This window comes from Kryptolebias marmoratus, linkage group LG4 (genome assembly GCF_001649575.2).
Source record: "Kryptolebias marmoratus isolate JLee-2015 linkage group LG4, ASM164957v2, whole genome shotgun sequence".
NCBI lineage: Eukaryota > Metazoa > Chordata > Actinopteri > Cyprinodontiformes > Rivulidae > Kryptolebias > Kryptolebias marmoratus.
Window position 1 is genome coordinate 26,838,981 of NC_051433.1, and position 22,799 is coordinate 26,861,779.

Genomic DNA, 22,799 nt, shown 5'->3' on the forward strand with positions numbered 1-22,799 from the left:
TACTTGTAAAATTTATAAATTTGTGATCCTCCTAAGTAGTGACATCTTGGCTACAATTCCATCATTTCTCAACATAAGATGCTCCTTGTCTAAAACTCCAGCATAAGAGGTGGCGGGCGATATGCATTCCTTCAAAGACTGCTAGAGCTTCTTTTGATATCTGCATTTTCCCCATATCTCTTGGTTTAAGCGTAAAATTCAGCCAAAAGTGCAGAAGCTTTTGAAGAATCGAAAGGTTTCGTTGATAAATCATTGACGAAATTTTCCTATTCCTGAACTTCTTCAGAATAAACAAAGTTTGCTGGTTTTAACTTCATAGCTTGACCATATGAAGCAGGAAAACAAAAATAAATAAATAAAGTTGCTTTAGTATCAGCACAGAAAGCGTTGAACTGCAAAATGAAGAGGAAAACATTACAGAGTAGGTTTTCCACAGTAAATGTATTCAAAATGAAACAAGGCAGACAATCATATCATTCAACAATAATATGGATTTTCCTCGAGTTTCACATTTCTTCATGTCTTAGAAAAGTGAACCATGACCTCAAACAAAGTCTTCTAAATACAAAAAAAATATAGATTTGGGTGAAAAAAGAACAGTAATTTTATACTAATACTGTAAGTATCACTAAGGGAAGACGGCTACAACAGGTACCATCCACTGCTGCAGCACAGTTTAATGAGTCAAACATACAAAAATAAACCACAACACACAAACTAGACAAATAAAAACCTGAAAGAAAGAAATATTGTGCTGACAGAGTTTAGGCTAAGTGATGACATAAAACATGTTCAAATGTCCTGACTGAAACAAAGCAAAAACAAAAAAAAAACCTAAAACAAGATGGAAGTGTGGATACAGCAACAACTTTTATAAACAGAAGAATACATCATGTTGAAACCGAGGCAAGATGGTAGATTCATGACGTTCAGATGGGTGTGATGCCTCCCAAATACACACGTCCAAGAAAAAAAATTAAAGGGTCATTTTACAATTTGATGACATATTTAAAAGCAAAACTCTTCAGAATTGTACAAGTATAAAAAGGCTACAAACATTAATAAATTACATCACTGACACACATAAACACTTCACAAGGTGCTAGTAAAATAATCTGAAAGCCTTCAGGATACTGAAAGTTGAACAAGTGGCTGGTCATAGAAACTCTCTGGGGTTTTTTTTATTTCATTTTTTATTTTTATACTGTTTTTTTCCTCAAAGCTTCATCTCTTATCCAAACTAAATCACAATACAGTTAGTTTTGTGTACGTAAGGCCAAAAACGTGAGCTCTTCAGTTGTTTTCCGGGCAGCACCTTTCAAATTAATGATATAAATAAAGGTTTAAAATTAGAACTAATACCATAAGTTCAAATATATAAAGAAATAGTCTTAAAATAAAATTATTTGGATATAGCAAAACGTGTACAAATGTAGGTTTAAGCCTTAAGGAAAAAGGATAGAAAAAGTTGCAAGTTAAAAGCTACATTCTATACAGAGTACAAACTCAGGAAGAGTCCAGGTGTCGGTGCTGCCTGGGAAAGCAAGAGAAGCTGGAAAGTATCCCCGTGGAACTGCAGACCCTAGCCGGATGAAGCTTATCATCAGCTACATGTCCCCTGCAGTGTCCCAGACCCTCTGATCTACTGTGTCATGATGTGTGTCGTCCTATGTTTAAGGTGGAGAAATGTCCAAACTTTGTGCTTTACAGTTCTTCTTTATTTCCTATTAATGACTTGACAAAAAAAACAACAAAAAAAAATGGCCTGCAAACAGGAAGTGTTGCTATAAAGAAAGAAAATGCTTGGGTTGATGCCAATCAAGATGATGATTTGAGAACCTTGGTTTGGAAGGGGGAAGGTGTTTGTTTGTTTTGATTTCATCTCAGTGTGGCATGATAAGCTGCATCCAGAAGTAAAACCAGTGTCTCACTGGAATGCAACTATTGGAGACTAGTTGGCGACTCATATTGCGAGAAAACAGGCAAATTCTAAGGGTTTGTGACTTGCAAGCTTTGTGGCCATCTTTTAAAAATCCTGGCTTATTTTCGTGTGCAAAGCTTGCAAAACAAAATTTTTTCATACATCAAAAAATACATCAATCTTGGCCACATCATCACTGGTTGAAGCAAAAAAAAAAAATTACCCATTGTCTTTCTTCATTGTTATATTTGATACCTATTGCACCTGAACACCGAAGCAAATTCCTAGTCTGTGAACCCTGTTCATTGACAATGGCAATAAAACTGATTCTGAATCTGAAAAAGTCAACATTTCTTTCTGACCTTAGATTATCACAAAGTTAAGTTGGAGTTTTGGAGCAGCTACATTGGGATCCTTCAATATTTACTCATCAGTGTTTTTTTTACCCCTGGATATGTTTTCGCTCCCAGGAGAGGTGTCAAAATGCAGTTTCACGCTCTTGAATGGGTTGGAGATGCTACTACTTTGAGACAAAATTTGTACATGTTCAAAATTCAGGCAACAAGACTACGAGCCTCTGTGACTCATGAGGAAATTGAGAACCCCCGAGAACACCACAAGACATCCTGAAGACCCTAAGGAATGCTGTTAACCAACTAGCCTCCAACATTCACACCCCAGTGAGACACTGACCCCACCCCCACCCCCCCGCCACCNCACCACCCAACAATGACCCAAGCACACATGCAATTGAACACAAAACATGCAAGGGATACTTTCACGAAACTTGGAATGACTGCAATGTACTTCTATTTTTTTTCCTTTCTTTCCAACCCCTGATAAAATGACAGCTGTAGTAAAATGAAACATGTTCTCTTAAAAAATATTTATAATAGCTTCTGTACATTTTTATATCTGAAAGTTATAAAGTCTAAGTAGAGGCAAAAACCTATTTAGGTGATGTTCTTGAAAGTTGAAAAATGCATGATTTTTCCGGTTTAGTTCATATCAGTTTCAGTTTTCGTCTCTAACCCTCCTCTCTCAATGAGCCGGCTCGGAGTTTGGGTTGGGACCCAGGTCCAGAAGTCCCTGTTCCTCAGTCTGTGGCATGCTACAGGAGCAGCTTCCCATTTCGATGGATCTTTAAGATCTTGCCGAGTCTCTGTTTAGCTGTTGCCATGCCTTTCTTTAGCCGCTTGGCTGTGGAAAGAAGGAGAAATGACAGGAGAAAAGGTGAGTTGCTCATTTACTGCAATGCTAGACAGATAAAACTATTGTAATTGTAAAATAAAACAATGTACTGTATCCTGCCTCGTTCACATCTTTCATTACTTGCTTGGTTGCTCCTCTTTATATTTATCTTCCACTGCTGTTTTTGCCTCTATGTGTGTGTCTGTCTGTTTGTCAGTGAAATAACTCACAACTCACTGGAAAGAATTATTGAAACTGGTAGAAAGTAATCACTGAATGGAAAGTTATAGCCAAAAACAGTTATAACTCAGTTCATGGTATAGCCAAAGTTTTATGTAGTAGTAGCTGAGAGTTATTCACAAGACATTCTCTGAGTGCTGACAGACCTTGAGATATTGTGAGATTACATCCCTTTAAAGATTATATAATGTGATATGTATATGTATGTACAGATGTGAAAACTGATTTTATAAAGTAATACTAATCAAATAAAAGTCTGCAATTTAAAGTATATGGCTGCATAAATATTCACCCCCCTTTAAAATGACTGTCCTAACTCAACATGTCCAGTCCCTTTGTGCTTTTCTCTCAAAATTAACAAAATGGGAATCACCTGAGGGCAGTAGGTGTGTCTCAAGTGATTGCAGTAAAAGAACATCTGTGTCTGAAAGGTCTATTTATTGGTTAATCAGTATTTTTAGTTACCATTACATTAAGAAGACAAAAGAACACTCCAAGCAACTCCAAGAAAATATGATTGAAAGTAAAAGTCAGGGATGGATACAAAAGGATTTCCAAGACCCAAAACATCCCAGGCATTCTGTAAAATCCATCATCAGGAGACGGAAGGACTATGGGACGTGTAAATCTACCAAGAGCAGGCAGTCCTCACAAACTGAGTGACCATGAAGAAGGAGAATAGTGAGAGAGACCACCAAGACACCTCGGAGCTCTGAAGGAAGTCCAAGCTTCAGCATGAGAAATGGGAGAGACTGTACAGATAACAACTGTTGTATAGGTTCTTCACCAATCTAAGCTTTATGGGAGAGTGGCAAAGAGAAAGTTATTGTTGAAAAAAAAAATCAGATTAAATCACTGCTAGAGTTTGCCAGATGGCATGTGGAAGACTCCATGGTCTTAGGGATGATTCTTGGCTGCCGGCCCTGGAAGGCTTGTAAAGATAGAGGGTAAAATGAATGCCACAGAATATAGGAAAATCCTGGAGGACAATCTGATGCTGTCTGCTAAAGAAATTTGGTTTGGGAGAAGATTTATTTTCCAGCAACACACTGACCCGAAGCAAACTGCAAAAACTACACAGAAATGGTTTGAAGACAAGAAGATGAATGATCTGGAGTGGCCCTGTCAAAACCCAGACCTAAATCCAACAGAGAATTTGTGACTTGACTTGAAATGGGCTGTTCATGCCTGATCCTTACACAACCTGACAGAGTTTGAGCAGTTTTCTAAAGAAGAATGGAGTAAAATTCTAGATGTGCAAGAATGATTGAGACTCACACACTCTGTGCTGTGACTGCAGTCAGATGTGCTTGTGATAAAAACTGTTATGAAAGGGGTGAATATTTATGCAGTCAAATATTTTATGACATACTTTTATTTAATTGGTATTACTTTGTAAAAATTTGATTTAACTTTGACACTGAAGAGTTTTTTATTCATTTATTTTTGTGGAAAAGGCCAATTTATATTGATCATGACAGATTTATAATCACAATGAAAGGGTAACACATCCAGGGAAGTGAATACTTATATAGGCACTGCCATGTAAATAATAACGTTCCTGGTTCTATTCAGTTTTTTAAAAACAAGAGTGGAACAAAATCATTTATAAGGAATGAAATGTTTCCAGTCAGAAGTAATAAAATGTTGATGTCATTCACTTCTGGGAGTCAAATTATGGAATAAACTTAGTGTTGAGTTCAGAAATAAGAAATCAGTATTTGGGTTTTAAAAAGATTTGAAATTGAAGTTAGTTATGGATCATAATGTTGGGTGATTATTATTATGAAGACTGATGTACTAAAGATCAGGGTCAGTACATTTGGTTTTTGTTTGCCTGTATATTTTTTTTTTTATTATTGCAGTGACTGCTGGAGATAGGCTCCAGCTTCCTGTGACCTGGAACGGAGAAGCGGGTAAAGAAAATGGATGGATGGATGTTTGTTTTTACATACTGTGCTTTTACGTTTTATTTGCAGTTTGAAATTAAGTAGTCAAACCTAAACCTAACTCGTACACTGCACTGCTATCCTCTGACAGTACTCATGCAGGGGAATATATCCTAGTATAAGGAACTGATTTATCAGTGCTGCTCGTTTCAGTGAATAAGTTGGAGCTGGCTGATAGTTCAGTGTGGGCTGGTGATCCACCACTTCCTGTTGTAACCTCTCGTCCTTCTGTCTCTCCCTGATTTTCCAGCTTGTGCTATCACAAGGGCCATGAGTTGTGAGGAGGAGTCTGGAGTTAAATCTAGCAGCACAGAGGGGAGTGAGGTCTTCCTTGTGTCTTTACCTGATCCCCCGTGTTCCACTGATCTGGTGCTGAGCAACGTGCTGACCCATTACAGTTGTTGTACGATGTTCTCTCAGATGTTTTTTTATGGAAAATAATTTGCTGTTGAGAAAATAACCTCCTCATGGTGAAAACTTTGTGAGTAACCCTTTTTCATATTGCGGTTCCGAAGAAATTCAGAGAAGAGGAGCTGAGGACATCTCACAACCATGATTGGTTGTGAGATGTCCTCAGCTTTGTGACATCAGAGAATTTTTTTATTCTTCTAAATAATCCATTATTAAAACACTGGTCTGTTCAGTCGTAGTCCCTATTTTAAAGCTCAAAAATTAGGACTCAATTGAAGTCCTATTTAGACCCAGATTGATTGCGAAATTTCAATGATTTTTTTTTTTTGTTTGTTTTGCTGTCAAACTTCACCCTGGACCCCAGGGGGGAAGTGAAACATCTTCAACTACAGAATAGGAGTTAAATCATTTTATTTAATTTTTTTGAATTTGACAACTTTTTCACAAGTGCAACCCACATACTCAACTTTCCTGCTTAACCCACAAATGCATTTTTCTACGATGTGGCACATTTCAGGGATTCATTGCCAAGAACCACATGGGCGGTTGCACTTTTACACTTTGAGCTTGGGTCCTATACCAGAGGCCAAGGTGCTTGAGGGTTCTGCACAGTATCTGGTATGGTAGACCCTTCTATTGCTGTTATGCTGCCATGATTATTGCCTGTGTGCTGTCCTTCATTCCAGCTCTCTGTCACCTGAAGGACTCCAGATTTCAGTCACTTCCTCAATTTGCCAGTGGTATATGCCTACAGCCTCATGCCTAAGCTCCAGAAGCAACCTTCTGCAGACATAATCTCCTTTGGGTTAGCATCGTGCTAGTGTGACGTGATCTTCTAGCATGAAGCCGGTCTGAGAGAGTTGTGTGAGGGCAGGCCGGGCTATGATGTGTTTGTGAACTTACTTCTTCTCATCGTGGGGACATGCGGCTGATGTTCAAAGTGTGGTGAGGGTGCAGGAGAGCATCTCGGGGATGTGGAAAATAGCAGGACAAGCTGGACTGTTGAGAACTAAGAGTGTAGCAGTCTTGTGATTGAATTCACACTGAAGAAAGTCTTCAAGATTTGCTGCTATTTAACCATGTTCAGAGCACAGAAAGGACATCATCCAATGTGGAAGGGGCCTTATTCCTACAGATGAAGTTTTACTGTATGTTTCCATGAATTTCCAACAGATTTCTTGTAATTTACTTGAAAGGCTACATAGAGCATTTTTTGAAATGGAAAGCTGCATGTTTCTATTTAATAACATTTCAAACTTTCGACTGAATAAATGGGTACATTTGTCTGTAGGTTTGGTTGCACTTGAAATCCATAACACATTAGATGCAGCTTAGTTACTGACAGAATGATGGAATGCAGGAAAACAAATAAACAAAAAGAACAAACCTGTTTTCTGCCTTCAGTTTCTAATCCCAGTTTACAGAAAGTACAGCTGAGCATGAAAAGGATGACATTTGGTGCTTTTTGTTTAACCAGTTTTCTCTACAGCATGTCAGGAAAAAGGTCAATCTATGATTTGGTGCTCACCTTTGGCATCTGCTGACCCCGTGCGGTCCCCCTTGGCCATGCTGCTGTTGTTAGTACTCGAGGAGTTAGTGCTGTTGTTGGAAGAGGACACGGACGGCCGCTTCTGGCTGAGAAAGATCCCTGGCGCCATGGGCTGCAGGCCTCCTGGAAACTTAACAGTTCCCGTGTTGACCTCATTGTCTGTCAGGCTGCCATCCTGGGAGTCCACATTATGATCTGGCGAGCTACTGTCCTGAGAGATTGTTGATGGCTCATCAGTAACTATTGCTTTCTTTTTGGTGCTTTTCTTTTTCTTCTTGGTTTTCTGCTGCTCCTCCTGTAGAAAAACAATTTATAGCCTCAGCAATGCACAGTAGGGTCGGGCAATCAGATGATTATATTGACCATCAGCCATCAGCCATTGGAGTCTAAGACTCCTTTGGGCTCTCTGAAGGAGGTACAACCTTCAGCAGGCGAGATGGGAGAGACTGTACAGATAACAACTGTTGCTCAGACTGAGCTTTATGGGAAAGAGACAAAGAGAAAGTCATTGTTGAAGAAAACTGATTAAATCTCACTAAGACTGGCTGCCGAGAAACACCGTGGAGTCTTCTAGATGCCGTTTGGCAAACTCTGGTCGAGATTTAAAAAGAATTTTGTAACAGAAATTTGATTTCACTTTGACAATGAAGCTGGTATTTAAAAAATAGTGAAAAAGGCCATTTTAAACTGAACATGACTGTTTTATGACAATAAAAGGTTACAAAGATTTTTATAGGCACCGTATTTAGCACTTAATCTCAATGTGTTGTATCAAAATTCATACTGAATTGCACTGAATTTTGACTAAAAGCTGAACTTTATCGTATTGTAGTTAAAGGCTGAATCGTATCACGTTGTATTAGTTGTTGCTGCACATATATCTTTAATGAATCAAATCGTTGGCAGTGTACTGAGATTCGTAACATTGTGGCCACAGACCAGAGATGCACAGCCCTAATGTACATGCTGTAATGAACTCTTCTTATGAGTCTGACTCCTTCATTCCCAGCAGCAATGCCTCAAACCTTCCCTCAGGCATCCTGCAGCCTCTCAGCCTGCTGATGGACACCTGCTAAGTCACTGTGTGACACCACTGTTATCTTGGTGCATAATCTTTTTGTTTAAATTAGCAACTGTTTAAACAATACTTAATTTCATCCTAATCAACATGACAAGATACAGTAAAAAAACAACTTATGTTAATATAAATATTTGTACTAAAACAAATGACATGGCATCAGTCTATTGTAATATAGGCAGCTGTGTAACTAAACCAAAATGAAAAAATCCCTCCTGTTGTTTAAAATGACTTATCAATGGCTTTAAAGTTGAACTGAAATGTGTTTTGAAGCCAACATCAGTGAAAATATAGCCATAAAATGTTTTTTTTAAATATAATTTAAAATTTTTTTTTTTTAATTTAATTTTATTTTTTTTGGGGGGTGGGGTATTCTGAATTTTTAAAGACACCATTTGGGTGTTTTCGGCTTTTTCCGTGACCACCCCGGAAGTGTGACGTCTGCTGAGCTGCTGAGGTTCAGCAGTTAATCAATAAACGCTAAAAACAGCTTATTTCACTTTTAGGTCAGAAAAATGGGTCCCTGCAATGTTGTGTGGATGTGTTTGACTAAAAAACATACATGAAATATCAATTCTTTTGAGATTTGATTTTAGTTTCGGTTTAAATTTAAAATATGGACTCTGGTGTCATTTTAAATTCAACAAAAACAGACTATTTAAATGCAAAAAAAGAAAAATTTATTTTATTATTATTACACTTTTTGTTAGCCTTTTTCATAGACAACTGACAAACAACAGCCAAATATACAAAAACAGCTCAATTATTTTTTAAACCACACAAGAAGCTGCACTGTCACACAGAGTGTTACTCCTCACAGATCACCAACTCTGTCAAGTCACAGCAATTCTTTCATTCAACTTTCAGCTGTCAAACACAGACTCCTCAACAAATTAAATCTTTTTTTGTTTGTTCATTGTTTTACCACTGTGACCATTGTTACCAAGTGAAATGCTACTGCTACGTGGTGCACCAGAAAATAAGTTATTTAAGACTTATTTATAATATCAAGGCTTATAATACCAGCCCGAAGTTGGTTGCACAGGTCTGGATTATTTGTTGTCAAAAAAGTTTTAGGAACTACTTGTTTTAAAACTGAAGTAATCCCAAATTTGTGACTTTGTTTTAATTTTGGCCACGAACAGATGACTTCAATGGTTGTACGGAGAACAGGGACTGTGCCGTCTGTCCTCCTCAAAAATCTAAAAAAAATTTATCACCAGTCAGCTGCAGAACCGATGATGGCAGATGGAAAATTTTCAGCTTATCGCTAAATTGTATATATTAGATATGATAAATGGACGCACCTGGTGAGAAAGTTTTGCTGCTGCTGCAGCTAGGCCCGTTTCTATGGAGGCCACCCGGGCCCCATCCCGTGCCGGCCGTTCCTGTCGAGGAACTGATGGTCCAACACGGGCTGCAATGACATTTCCATTAGATTTTACAAGGTTTTTCATAGAACTAGAACAGTTATTCAGCAGCACAGAGCTTACCTGTGGGGCTGTATGGTGTGTCATCGCTGCTTTTTCGTTTCTTCGACCTAGATTTGAAAACAGGATTGTCCTCTTCAGACTCCAGCGAGGGGTAAACTAAAACCAAACATGCCTCAGATTATCCACAGGTTATACAACAGAGAATGTTAGGTATTATTTCAATCATCTAAAATGGAAAATAATTCCAGCAGTAGCCTGCAAGACAGCTATTCAACACCTGTTGGATGCCTCCTTCTCTCTGCCCCAAAATTCCAATCCAGACTTAAATAACTGAGAATTAGATGTTCAGGATAAAAAATAGCTTGTTTACAAAAGCAAAACAAGTGTCAATTGGTGAGAGAAGCTACATCCCAGCCTTAGGATTAAAGCATAAGAATGTTCATGCTACAAACGACAAATTAGACTCAAATTAAGAGTTCAAAAAGCAAGTAAAATAACAGTTCACAAGTTGTGTTAATGGCAAATTAACAAGCTGAATAAGTTCAAACAACTGTATTTAGGATGGGTTCACAAAAAAAACAAAACACTGCAGCAACATGAGGAGGAAATCTGGAAAGGATACAACCAAAATACACAAGTCCCAATTATCTGCTCCAAATGAAAAGTTCCAGACTAAATTAAGAAATAAAGACCCTGAAGCAGATCCATCAGGAATCAATCTGTTTTAACAGCACGTCTTAGCAGCTGTGAAAATCACACACAGCAGATAATTATTTTCTCATTTGTGTGCTCTAGAACCTGGACTGACCTTGGAGAGCTCAAGTCATTTGCTTCGTTTTTTTAGCATTCAAATACAGTTAGCGCACCTGCTACGCAAAACTAGACAAGATTTCAACTAAGAGACAAAAGCCAGTATCTTAATGGATGCTGCCACTGTTGGAGACCAGCTGGAAACTCAAAACTGGGAAAAAATATTTTTTTGCAGACTCACTGAATCCTGAGTGTTTGAAAGCAGTGAGCTGTGCGGATGCCGTTTCACTGGTCAGTTTTTGAAAACCTATTTTGTGTGCACAGCTGGTAAAACTGTATTGTAGGTCGTGCACATTATTTTGTTGCCAGTCTCTATCCCCATTGTACCCACCGCAGCAGCTGTCCCCACATTTATGATTTATTCTACTGGAGCACACTTTAAAAATGAAGGTAGGCAAATTTCGATAGTTTTTTTAAAATAATTCTCATTTATCATCAGTGTAGCAGTAAGCATGTCACCTCCATCAATATTCTTCTGTAAATCAAGAAAAAACATTTTTCTCATCCTGAAAAGAAACATTTCTCTGCTCTGACTGAAACTCCTTTACTTGATTTGTTATAGATTAAACAAATATAGCCTTTATGTTTTCCTAAGTGTCAAAGTAAATAACTAATCATAATTAGCAGCAACTTAAAAAAAAGATGTGGTATTTTTCTTTAGTTACCATAATCGGAGTCCTTGAAACATGCGTCCATGTGATCCTGCTCATCGTCGTAATCCAGACTCTCAATGCTGCTGCTTTTCCTGGGCTTCTTTGGGAGACGTTTTGTCGGCCGCTTACTGCCCGCTCCTCCACTGGACTTTTTGCAGACCTGTGAGCTGTGCGAGTTGTTCTTTGACTGGCTGTTGTTTTTGGACTGATTGTTGCTCCATGACTGCTGTAAGCTCTCTGAAGACGACAGGTTGGCCATGGACAGCATGCCCTGAATGGCCTCTTGTGTGCTGGGAGATGCAGGAGGCTGACTGTAGGACAAGAACAAAGACACAACAGTCAGGATGCTGACAGAGGTGACAACAAAAGATATTGAAGATCTAGCATTTTTGGAAGGAATCTATATCTTCTGCTGCTTTTCATGTCAGAGTTTTAGACTAAGATCATTACCAAATTTTAGTTTGATATCTGTAAAACTGCTCTAGTTATTACCATTTTGTGTTTGCTAATGCTGCTTAGCTTTGGCGGCCATCTTAAAATGGGCTGATTCCAAAGGATAATTAGTTGTCGATCCACATCCAGTGATTACTTTCTGAGAGTTTCATTAAAATCCGTCCAGTGGTTCATAACATATTTTGCTAACAGGCAGACAGAGCTGACTCTATATAGTTAATAGCACATGAACACAGACACAGGCTAAAACATTATTGCTTTTCGCCTTCAGCGACAGGCAATAACTTATGCACAATATGGAGCAAATTAAAGTTGTCAAATCTGAAAATAATTTGCATCATTGTTATCACATGCAGCTAGGACAGGGGCAGGGAATTCACACACACACACACAAAATAAATCTACACAACAAAAATCTCCAAACATTGCTCTAATGAACTGTAATCACTTTATTGCCTCTTCAAAGCAGTGAAACGTTTTGATAAATTACCATATTTGAGCCATGTGGGTTTTTTTCTTTGTTTCATTGCTGATTTGTAGCTTTCAGTGTGGTGGAAACAGACCATCAAGAGCTGAAGGAAAACAGCAAACAGTGAGAGGCAAAAGGAAGAGCCCGAAGCCAGGGGGGTCTGACCGATTAGCATAAGATCAAAGAAAATGCTGACAGACGATTTGTAAACTGGAGCCTCAGTTACCCAGTGAGTGTGTTTTTGACTTTGAGAGAAGTTATGAAATTCAGCTTTTTAAATCCATTAGTCTGTCAGTGAATGGCCCATTTGTTTGTCACTGACTCACCTCATTACAGAAAGCAGAAAGTCATTTGCTGAGGTAAAAAAAAGAGGCCTCGGGGGAGCCATTAAAAGATTAATGTTGGGCAAGTAGTCGAGTCAGAGGAAAGGGAAAGCTTTAGAGGTGTTGGAGGGATTGAGATCTATAAAGACAGCCGGCCTACCTGTTGGTGGTGTAGTCGATCCCCCCCACCTGCTTGCTGGCCTGCAGCAGGTCCAGAATCCCTGCAGCACTTCCGCTCTTCTTCTTCACTTTAGAGTTACGACTTTTGACCTCAGGCTTGGCCTCTGTGTCTATGTGCAAAGTCTCTTCATCTGAGGAGTCCATGCTCTGCTTGTGAAAGAAGAGAATGAAGAGGTTTAAAAAGAGAATGTGAAATGTGAAGTTTATTCCAGGTTGAAACATCTGTAGATCATTTCCTGGTTCTAAAAGGCCTTTTATGGATTTGAGATAAACATCTAACATTGCATCTAATGATATTAGAACTGTTTTATTTTTGTTTCACTGTGTATTTTATGACCTTTGCTGGAATACATCAAAATAACCACAAGACAATAATGAGTTAGCTCAGACCAGCCTTCTTGTTAGCTTTTCTCTGTTAAAAGGAAAAACCAAGAAATAAAGTAAAAACAATATTAACACACTATTTGCCTTTGGTGCATGTTCTCAAACAAATTTACATTCAAAACTGTCACATAATACTTTTTATTTTAAAAGTAGACACCTGCTTTGTTTATTTGTTGTTCTATCTACTGCAAAATTGTGGAGTTTAAACTCAATATGAACAAGATCAAGAGTAGGATATGGCTTCCAGTGACCTCTTATAAACTTCTGACCAGCTGGCATAAGTCTGTCACTTACAATTACTTCCATTTACATCACAGTTATTTCTCTCATCAGCAACTCTTTATTCAAAGAACATCTTCATTTGATTCATCCAAAAACATTTTATTTAATAATTTTTTATTTTTTTTTACGTTTTTCCATTTTGAGTTTTTGGGCACATTGCAGTATACCACTATCATTGTGTAGTCAGTGTATATTAATCAAATTACAACTTCTTCACACTAATTATGGTTAAAATAAAAGCTGTTTGAGTCACACCTAGATGTCATTTACCACTGGGGCCTTTCAGAGCTTAGATCATTTGCATATATTCGTCTGTGCTACGTACCTTGGTCACTGAGGGTTGGAGTCTTGTTTTTTTGGGTGGCTGAAGAGGTTCCCTTATCTCTGATAAGACTAAAACAAAGAAACAAAAAACAAGTTCTGTAAATGTCTATCATGCAGTAGGGATGCAAAAAAGCTCCAAATCATTTTCTTATTTGTGTGCAAACAACAGAAGATTTCTTTGATTTTTCCTAGGAGTTTCAAAGTACCTAGACTTCTATTCTGTAGTTGAAGACATTTTGCTTCAAATTCAGGGAGCTTTTTCAATTCAAAAACTGGAGAACGCAGCGTTCCAAGCTTTAAACTGCATTGTCAAGATGTCAAGTCAGCCAGGAAATTTAGAAAACATGCCACAGAACAGAACAGGAACAAAAAGAAGAACAAATGCAAAAACACTGCTGGACTATCTGAGAAGGATTTTCTCCAAACAACATCCAGGTGCATTTCAAATCCAACAGGACTCTAAGACAGAGGCTAGTCCAGCCTAAGGACAAAACACCCAAAACACAAACTGAGCGGTATGGTGTATGCAGTTTGGTGCAGTGCAGAATGTTCAGACTTTTATATTGGAGAAACCAAACAGCTTCTCTACAGACGCAAAGCTTAACACAGGAGAGCTAGTTCCTCAGGACAAAACTCAGCTGTTCACCTACACCTACACCTAAATGATAAGGGACACTTTTTTGATGACCAAAATGTGGGGTTGTTAAAGGAAGCCATTTACGTCAAACAAAAAAAACATTTCAGATTTCAGCGTTCTAAACTTACAAAGGAGCATTAAGCCTGATACTCAATCACCTTCACTCTAATTCATACCTTCTTGTAGGTGACTCAAACATGTCTTGTGTGAGCCAGGCAAACAAAAAGATATGTTGATGCATGGCTCAACACAGGAGAGCCACCTCTTCTGGACAGGACTCAGCGGTTCACCTACACCTCAAGGATAAGGGACACTCCTTTCAGGATCAAAATATTCATATTTTGGACCGAGAAGACAGATGGTTCGAGAGGGGGGTAAAAGAAGCCATTTATGTCAAAAAGAAGAAATCAACATTAAACAGAGGAGGAGATCTCAGATTCCAGCTTTCAAAAACATATAATGGAGCTTTAGGCCTGATCCCCAGTCAGTTTCACTCCAATCAACAGCTGCACTCATGTGACAAGAGTGGCCCCTCAGTGAGTCAGACAAACAAGGACCCTAACGAGCCTCTATTGTTAGGAGAGCGAGAACAATTTGCAAGCAATCCAGCTTACATCACATCTCAGCTTTAAAAGCTCAACTCCACACTCTCTATTTCTGAATTGAGAAAGCTCCTCGGATGAGAAGCAAAACGTCTTCAACTACAGAATAGAAGTCCAGTTGGTTTTGTTTTTTAACTTTAAATGTCACTATATTAGCTTTTTGCTGTTTAATATTGTGAAAATATGCCTTTAATATGTTTTTTTTTTTATCTAAATCAGGGAATACAATTCCACAGTAAAAATTAGAGGCCTAGCATTCTGAGGAACCAAGATCATTTTATATTGAGAAATGACAGATGTAGCTGTTTTGGTCAAACCTTAAAAATAATGTTATGTGCAATCTCATGTGATATCAGAGTACATGCTCAGAGTACATGTTGTAATTGACTCTCAGCTACTACCATATCAAATTTTAGCTCAATATCTGTAACACTGACAAAGTTATAGCCTTTTTTTGTGTTGGTTAAAGTTGAATAGCTGTGGTGGCTATATTGAATTGGATTAACTCCAAGAATTAATCAGTTGTAGATGCACATGCAGTGACTATTTCTTGAAAGATTATTTAAATCAGTCCAGTGTTTCTAGAGATGTTTTGATAATAGGCAGACAAAGTTGACTATAAGTCGTTAATGACATAATTTTAAACAAGGATCTTGAGCAATCTGTTAGTGCCCATAACATGTGTTGGGGAGCAGTTTCAGCTACCACTCCACACTTTAGATCAACATCTGCAAAACAGTTATATCCATTTTTATGATTTGTAAGGTCAGTTGGCTGTGGCAGCCATCTTGAATTGGGTTGACTTCAAAGTTGATCGATTGTAAATGTACCTCCAGTATTTATTTTCTGAGAGTTTCATAAGAATTCACCCAGTTGTTTATGAGATATTTTGCAAAACATTCTTATCCACCTTCGCCGTTCTGTGGCGGTAATTAGGAGCATTTATAGTCAATATAGGCATTTTCAGTTATTTAATTATAAAGTAAACTCAATGTCCATGTCTAAGATAAACTGAAGCACTATATAGGTAAGTCCAAAACACTCACAGGAGAGATCTCTCTTAACAGTGTTCTTTTTTCGCCTGATGGGGAATTCGTCAATCTTCAGCTCTCCTTCATCTGAAACATACTCATACTCGTCTCTCACTGGCTTGGTTTTATCGTCTTTTAGGTTTTGCAATGATCCAAAAACACTTGAGTTGGTCTGAGGTTTCAGAATCTTTGAGCTGAAAAGGAAACAACAGAAGAATAACAGAGCAATGGTGAGGCTCAGTGAGGAATGAGCTCTTATGGATATTATATTGATCACCACACAGCCCTTTAATCACCATAACACACTCCATCTGAGGGCTGTTTCCTTTAGGCAAATTATGACCCATTTAGACGTTAAACTTACATACCTGGACATTTTCCTGTGAGACATAATGAAGCTGAATCTGTCTTTGTTTCCTGACAGCGCTGTTCTGTCAAATTTACACTCCTCTTCCATTTTCAGCAAGGAATCTGGTTTACTGTTCTGTGATGTTCCAAACAAAAGTATACTAATAAGTTCAGGAGTAATTTAATTCCACATAGCAAGTGAAAGACATACAGAACATAAACCAATAGTACAAAGGTAATACTACATGTAAAGTCCCTCCACTTTACTACAACTTCAATGAAAGTTTTAAACCGACAGAAAAACCTCTAATGAATTTCATCAGCCATGGATGGATGATCTGAATCTACCCATCTTTATTTCTAAAGTGTACTTCAGTAGATTAATTCATGAATATGGGCGGCTGTCTAGACGAGCACAAAGTGAACTAAGGAAGGTGCATTGTTAGCAGAGGTGGGCAAAAAAAGAATGTGCAAGGCCTAAACTAAGTTTTGCAAGTTGTGAACACAAAAAAGGTTGTGATTTTTAAAAACTGTTAGTTCAAAATGCAGCCGCACAACTCACTGGTGACTTTGTCACAAACACTGAGACCGCAACAGAAATATCACCTATTTTCAGATATTTTTGAGTTGCCAACTAGTTTCCAACAAGAAGGTTGACCCTAGGTACTTAAAACTCATCCACCTTCAATACTTCTCCTCCTCGCAGTTTCACTGTTCAACCTGTCTCCCTCTCATTAACAAATTCTGTCTGATTCTACAGATTGTCCTGATTTTACTCCTCTTCTTTCCAGGCTCTCCAGCACCTGCTCTATATTATCACTACAGAGCACAATATCATCTGTAAACACTACAATCCATGGGGACTCCTGCCTGACCTCATCTTTCATTCTGTCTATCATTACTGAAAAACAAAAAGAAACGGTGAGCTCAGAGCCGATCCCTGATGTAATCCCACCCCCACTCTGTCACCCCTTGAATTTCTTGTCTATACTGTCTCCAAACACAATCTGTCAGAAAAAACTGTGTTTCTTTTAAACTTTAATAATTCCATTCATTTTTTGTTAGATAAACCCTGATTAGACACAACTTCAAAGTCCAAAATTCAGCCACACACATTTTCAGAGAAACAATCTCGGTGTGGTTAACAAATAAGGCATTTTTTGGGGGATTTTAAAGCTTCTTATTTGATTAAAATCTAAAAAAAACTGACTAAAATGATAATGATCAATTGTCTAATTAACAAAAGAAGTATACACGGTTGAAACAAATAAGTCCATCATGATGGTAACCTTCACAGATTATAGTCATTTCAGAGATGTTCTTACCTAACTAAAGCTAAACCAAAAGAAACACATTTAGAATAGATCCTTGAAAAAGTCTTAACACCTCTTGAACTTTTCCACATTTTCTTGCACTCTGATCACAAATTTCAAAGTCTTTTACAGGGATTTCATGTAACAGACTAACAGAAAGTAGTGCACAATTGTTAGGTGAAAGGAAAATGATACATGGTTTTCAATTTCTTTTCACAAATAAAATTCTGAAAAGTGTGGTGTGCATTTTTACAGACAAATATTTGTAGACAGACTACATGACACAAGTGCCAGGATTTGTGGCCTGGTGTCAGGAAAAAAAATTCTTTCTGAACACAGAAAAACACAAGTTAATGATTATTGATCTTAGGAGAAGGAAGCAGCAGCCAAAGAGATAATTTTTTTTATGAAGAGTAACCATTGTGTTTGATATGTACACTCCAAAAAAGACAACATATTAATTGGATGCCTTGAATGGCAGATTACCAAGCAAATACTCTTTTGCCTAACTGGTTACAGCAAATACCTCACTTTTGTCAAAATCAGATTTATATCCAGGAATTTTACCAAATGCATATAGGACTGAAAGGGCAGCAGAGATACAATGTGACAAATCAGACAGGGGTAGCAGAAGGTCGTCTGCATATAGAGGCTCCTTCAAATACACACCGTTTCTAGTTATGTTGGATATATCAAGATAAGTCTGTAAAGGACAGGACTTCTTCTGAAATTCTTTTAGCAGTGGCTTTCTTCTTGTCAATCTTACAGAAAGGTCAGATTTGTGGAATACATGACTAATGGTTGTCCTTTGGACAGATTCTCCCTCCTGAGCTGTGGATTTCTGAAGCTCCTCTAGAGTTACCATGGGCTTCTTGGTTGCTTCTCGGATTAAAGTTCTTCTTGCCCAGCCTGTCAGTGTAGGTGGACAGCCTTGTCTTGGTAGATTTACAGTTTTATCATATTGTTTTCATTTTCAGATTATGGATTGAAAGGAGCTCTGTGAGATGTTCAAAGTCTGGGATAATGTTTTATAACCTAACCCTGCTTTTAACTTCTCAACAACTTTATCCCTGACTTGTCTGGTGTGTTTCTTCGTCTTCATAATGCTGTTTGATGAGCAATGTTCTGAAACAAACCTATGAGGCCTTCACAGAACAGCTGACTTTATACTGAGATTAAATTACACACAGTTGGACTCATTAAATCCATCCTTACCAACTTCATTACCACAAAGTATGCTGCTTCCACCGTTAAGGACCCGAGCTGACTGCATCGTATCATCCATTCCTTGGAGAAGGTGATCGACTGTAATATGCCCACACTCACAGACCTTTCTTTACACATCTAGATCAAGGAAGCAGGCTGCTACGATTATTTTCTTCCTTAAATTACAGATGTATGACAACACAAAGTATCCTGGAATAAAATATTACATAGTCTCTTGCATTTTTTTGTTATTTGAGAGGAACATGTCCTAATAAGTGGCACGTGGTGCACAGAGGCGCTGTGAGTCTTTATATGAACATACAGTAATCAAAAGAGGAAGAATGGGTTTCTGGTGGCTTTGGTGAACACATACAGTCTTTTCTCCATCTGTAAATGTTTGCCCCAGTTTTGTCCCGGTGTGAAAGAGCAGTTCCTTGAAGAGGCTGCAAACGTTGCACAGCACTTTGGCATTGACTCCATAAAAGTGCATGCCTCTAACGTCTTTTATCTGACACATTTACACTTTTGTTCCCTAAAGGTTCCCTCCAAATTATTCAGCAATATTCTTACAACAAACTTTTTTTTATATGAGGGCACATGTAAATACTTAGATAGAATGCATTGGATAAAGACGTGGCTTAATTACACTACTTAAACTACAAGAGGGCAGATGATGAGCTGAGACCTCAAACACAAGACTTGGGCCATATTATTTTAGACTGCTGCTTTGAAGTAAAGTGTTTTTTTCTGTTTAATTGTTCAGCTTGTAACTTTCAAAAGTTTTCAAAAAAGCATCGAGCTTAAGTCAGTTTCAGCTTCAAACAGATTGCGATAGTATTTATGTTGGTTTGTAGAAGTCAGTCATTAGTTTGAAACCACAAAGTAAGAGTCAGCAGAAAAGAACTTACCTTATACTTCCACTTTGCTTCGTTCTTGTTTTTATTCTGTTCTCTCATTTCAAACTTTCCCATGTTATTATGCTTTGATATTTCCTTCTCTGGTAAACTCATAACATTTTTAACTGCCTGGAAAAGCAAAGGAACAAAGGACAGATACAACTGTTAAGAGAAATGCCCAGTTGAGATGAACTATTCTGCAACAAAAAAACAAAAAACAAAAACAAGGTTAGCATGAAGCATTGTCAGATAAACATTTGTAACACTGTTCCTTTAATAGTTGCTTGTTTGGTGTCCTTTTTGTTGTCATAAACCAAACATAAAACCATTAACATGTAATAATAACTAGACACTGGACCAAAACAGGGAATTTGAAATTGAAACAGCACAAGCTTCTCCTGTGAGATGACTTTTGGTCAAAATATTGAAGTTTCATCTTCAGAGTTATTGGTAATGTGCATTGCTGATTCTGCCCTTGTAATCATGTCCACCACTGGAATGAGGTCTGGTGATACAGCCAAGTTCAAACCTCTGGCTAAAATATCTATAACTGACTTGGTGTGTTTTCTATCAGAAAGATGATTCACTTTTTGGTTATACTTGTGACTTTTTTTACACTTGATATGTTCTGACTGTCTGGACCCTGTGTTTTTGAGTCATAAATCCTAATTTGCCTCTCCTTACTCTTGGGGTGTTGGGCCAGCTGAGATTGCTGTAAAACTTCACTCATCATGTGTAAGGTTTCTTAAGGTAACAACATGGTCAAATTCAGTAGTTACTGATCTACAATCACCTGGACTAAATGAACTTTCATAGAGACATACAGTATTAACAATGTTTACAACACCATCTGAACTGTGACACAATTTGGAACAAGACAAACAATGTGCCATCCAAAATACGATTCTGCATATCTAAATGGCCTTACATTTAAAAAAAAAGGAACTTCCATGAGTCCCAAGTAGCACAATCCAACAGCTCCACAGAAAAACAAAGAACCACTTCTAAAAGAACACAGCACAGATAATTCAAAGACCTCATATAACAAACTGACAAGTTTCCTAAAATGTTACAAAATCTTAAATTTGTTATTAAGTCTGAACTTTTTTTTAACAAACACAAGCAAAAGAAACTAGAAAATTTCCAAGTAAGTGTTGAAGGACTCCAATGCAGCTCCTGCTCAAAATTCAACTGGTCTGGATGGGGTACCCAGTTGAGTGCTGAAAACATGTGCCATCCAGGTCGGTGGGGAAATGACTGTTTAATGTCTCCCTGCAACATGCAGTTGTACAGCTGGCACCAGCTCCCTGCGACCTGGAATGGAGAAGCAGGTAAAGAAAATGGATGGATGGATGGATGGATGGATGGATGGATGGATGGATGGATGGATGGATGGATGGATGGATGGGTGGAAGGATGGGAGGAGAGGAGAGGAGAGGAGAGGAGAGGAGAGGAGAGGAGAGGAGAGGAGAGGAGAGGGGCTATATAGGAAGGATGTGTGAACTATAAAAACTTTGATACCCAATATCCAAATTGACTCAGAAACAACACCAAGGGGGAGCCAGGCCGACAGGTCAGTGGGAATACATTATCATCCCCACCAACTGAGTATGGGTACCTAGCCCCATAGAAAAGCCATGATAAACTGATTACAAGGGTAGCTGACCTGAGAATGAAAATTGTGACCAATCTGTACACCTATGGCCTGAACCCCTTGCCAAAGCTAAGTGACAAAGTATCCTCTCAAAGTCTGCTAGACTATGTTAATTCAGCACTGCTAATTATTCCTATCATCACTGAGAAAAAGATAAGCTGGTATAGACTACAGCAACAGTGGTCCTTAAAATGTTTGGCTATAAGATCAAGGCTACCGAGGAGGCTGGAAGCTAAGATCAACACAACAGAAGGTGACAACAGGAAGGTGACAATGGAAAGGTGCAATGAAAACCCACCTCGAAACTACCACAACTTGACCATACTTAAGGCTCTAGAGACTGCCAAGTAACACCTCAAAGCTCTGGCTGCTTGCCTGAGGAGGTACACTCAAGAAGCTAGAGGAATAAACAGGGTGTTTCACACCACATCATCAACAAGGTACTTTTAATGACAGGAGAATAACACAAGAGTAGATGTACCCAGAGCTGAGACTGAGCAGTACTGAAGAAGCATGGGAGAAGGAGGAATCACACAATGATAATGCCCTATGGCTGTAGAATCTAAGATCTTAACACCGCAAATCTCCCAAAACAAGAACCGGTAACTGGTAACCGGTATCACAGTGGCAAACATCCAATACAGAGTGTCAGGTACGAAGAGCTGGACTGCACAAGGGCCTGACATGATCCACACCTACTGGCTGAAGAAACTGACCACTTTCCATGAATGCCTAGCAGGACAAATGAACCAGCTGCTAAGAAGGGACCAACCCATGGTAGTTCACCCAAGGTCAGACAATACTGATCATGAAAGACCTCCAGAAAGGAGCAATCCCATCCAACTAACAGCCAATCACCTGCCTCTGTACAACATGGACGCTCCTATCAGGCATCATAGCAGCTAAGTTGAATAGACACATAGGTCAATACATGAGTGAGGCACAGAAGTTGTCTACCTAGAAGAATAAAATTTAGTAGGGATGCACGATATATCGGCATTAACATCGGTATCGGCCGATGTTGGTCATTTTTTAGCATATCTGTATCGGTCAGATAAGTAAAAGTGGGACGATATTGATGTCCGATGTTTATTTACTGCCTGTTGCCATTTGTGTTTCTGTTTCGGGAGGGGAGGGGGAGCGGTAGCTGTATGATCACGTGACAGTGATAGCGAAGCTGCGCAGCCAGGAATAACAAGCAACCGAAGAAGGAGGAGGAGGAATAACAAGCAGAGGGCGATGTCAGCGGTCTGGTCATTTTTCACGGTATCAAGAGAAGACACACGGAAAGCAGTGTGCAATGCTTGCAAAGCCGAGGTAATGCGAGGAGGATGTCGCGTTAAGTCGTTCAACACTACCAATTTGATATGCCATTTGAAAAACCACCACCCAGAAGTTTACAAAGAATGGCGGGAAGCTAACGGTGCTAAAAGTAGCAAACAGGCAAAAACAAAAGTAGATT

The 22,799-nt window shown here is 38.6% G+C and overlaps 1 protein-coding gene across 2 annotated transcripts in view; it reads right to left on the reverse strand.

Moving 5' to 3' along the window:
• Window positions 1-422: 422 nt before the first annotated feature.
• phf2 (PHD finger protein 2) overlaps window positions 423-22,799 on the reverse strand; it is a 53,490-nt gene continuing 31,113 nt past the window's right edge. Inside the window, exons 13-22 of one of the 2 annotated variants that reach the window (XM_037975066.1) lie at window positions 19,696-19,812; window positions 16,289-16,404; window positions 15,936-16,114; window positions 13,652-13,719; window positions 12,641-12,810; window positions 11,248-11,546; window positions 9,833-9,928; window positions 9,647-9,756; window positions 7,241-7,556; window positions 423-3,121 (exon numbers count right to left, since the gene is read on the reverse strand). In XM_037975066.1, the coding sequence (XP_037830994.1) occupies window positions 3,033-3,121; window positions 7,241-7,556; window positions 9,647-9,756; window positions 9,833-9,928; window positions 11,248-11,546; window positions 12,641-12,810; window positions 13,652-13,719; window positions 15,936-16,114; window positions 16,289-16,404; window positions 19,696-19,812 (1,560 nt within the window). In that variant the 3' untranslated portion in view covers window positions 423-3,032. The remainder of the gene's footprint in view (window positions 3,122-7,240; window positions 7,557-9,646; window positions 9,757-9,832; window positions 9,929-11,247; window positions 11,547-12,640; window positions 12,811-13,651; window positions 13,720-15,935; window positions 16,115-16,288; window positions 16,405-19,695; window positions 19,813-22,799) is intronic. The other variant, XM_017440290.2, reaches the window with a different exon arrangement.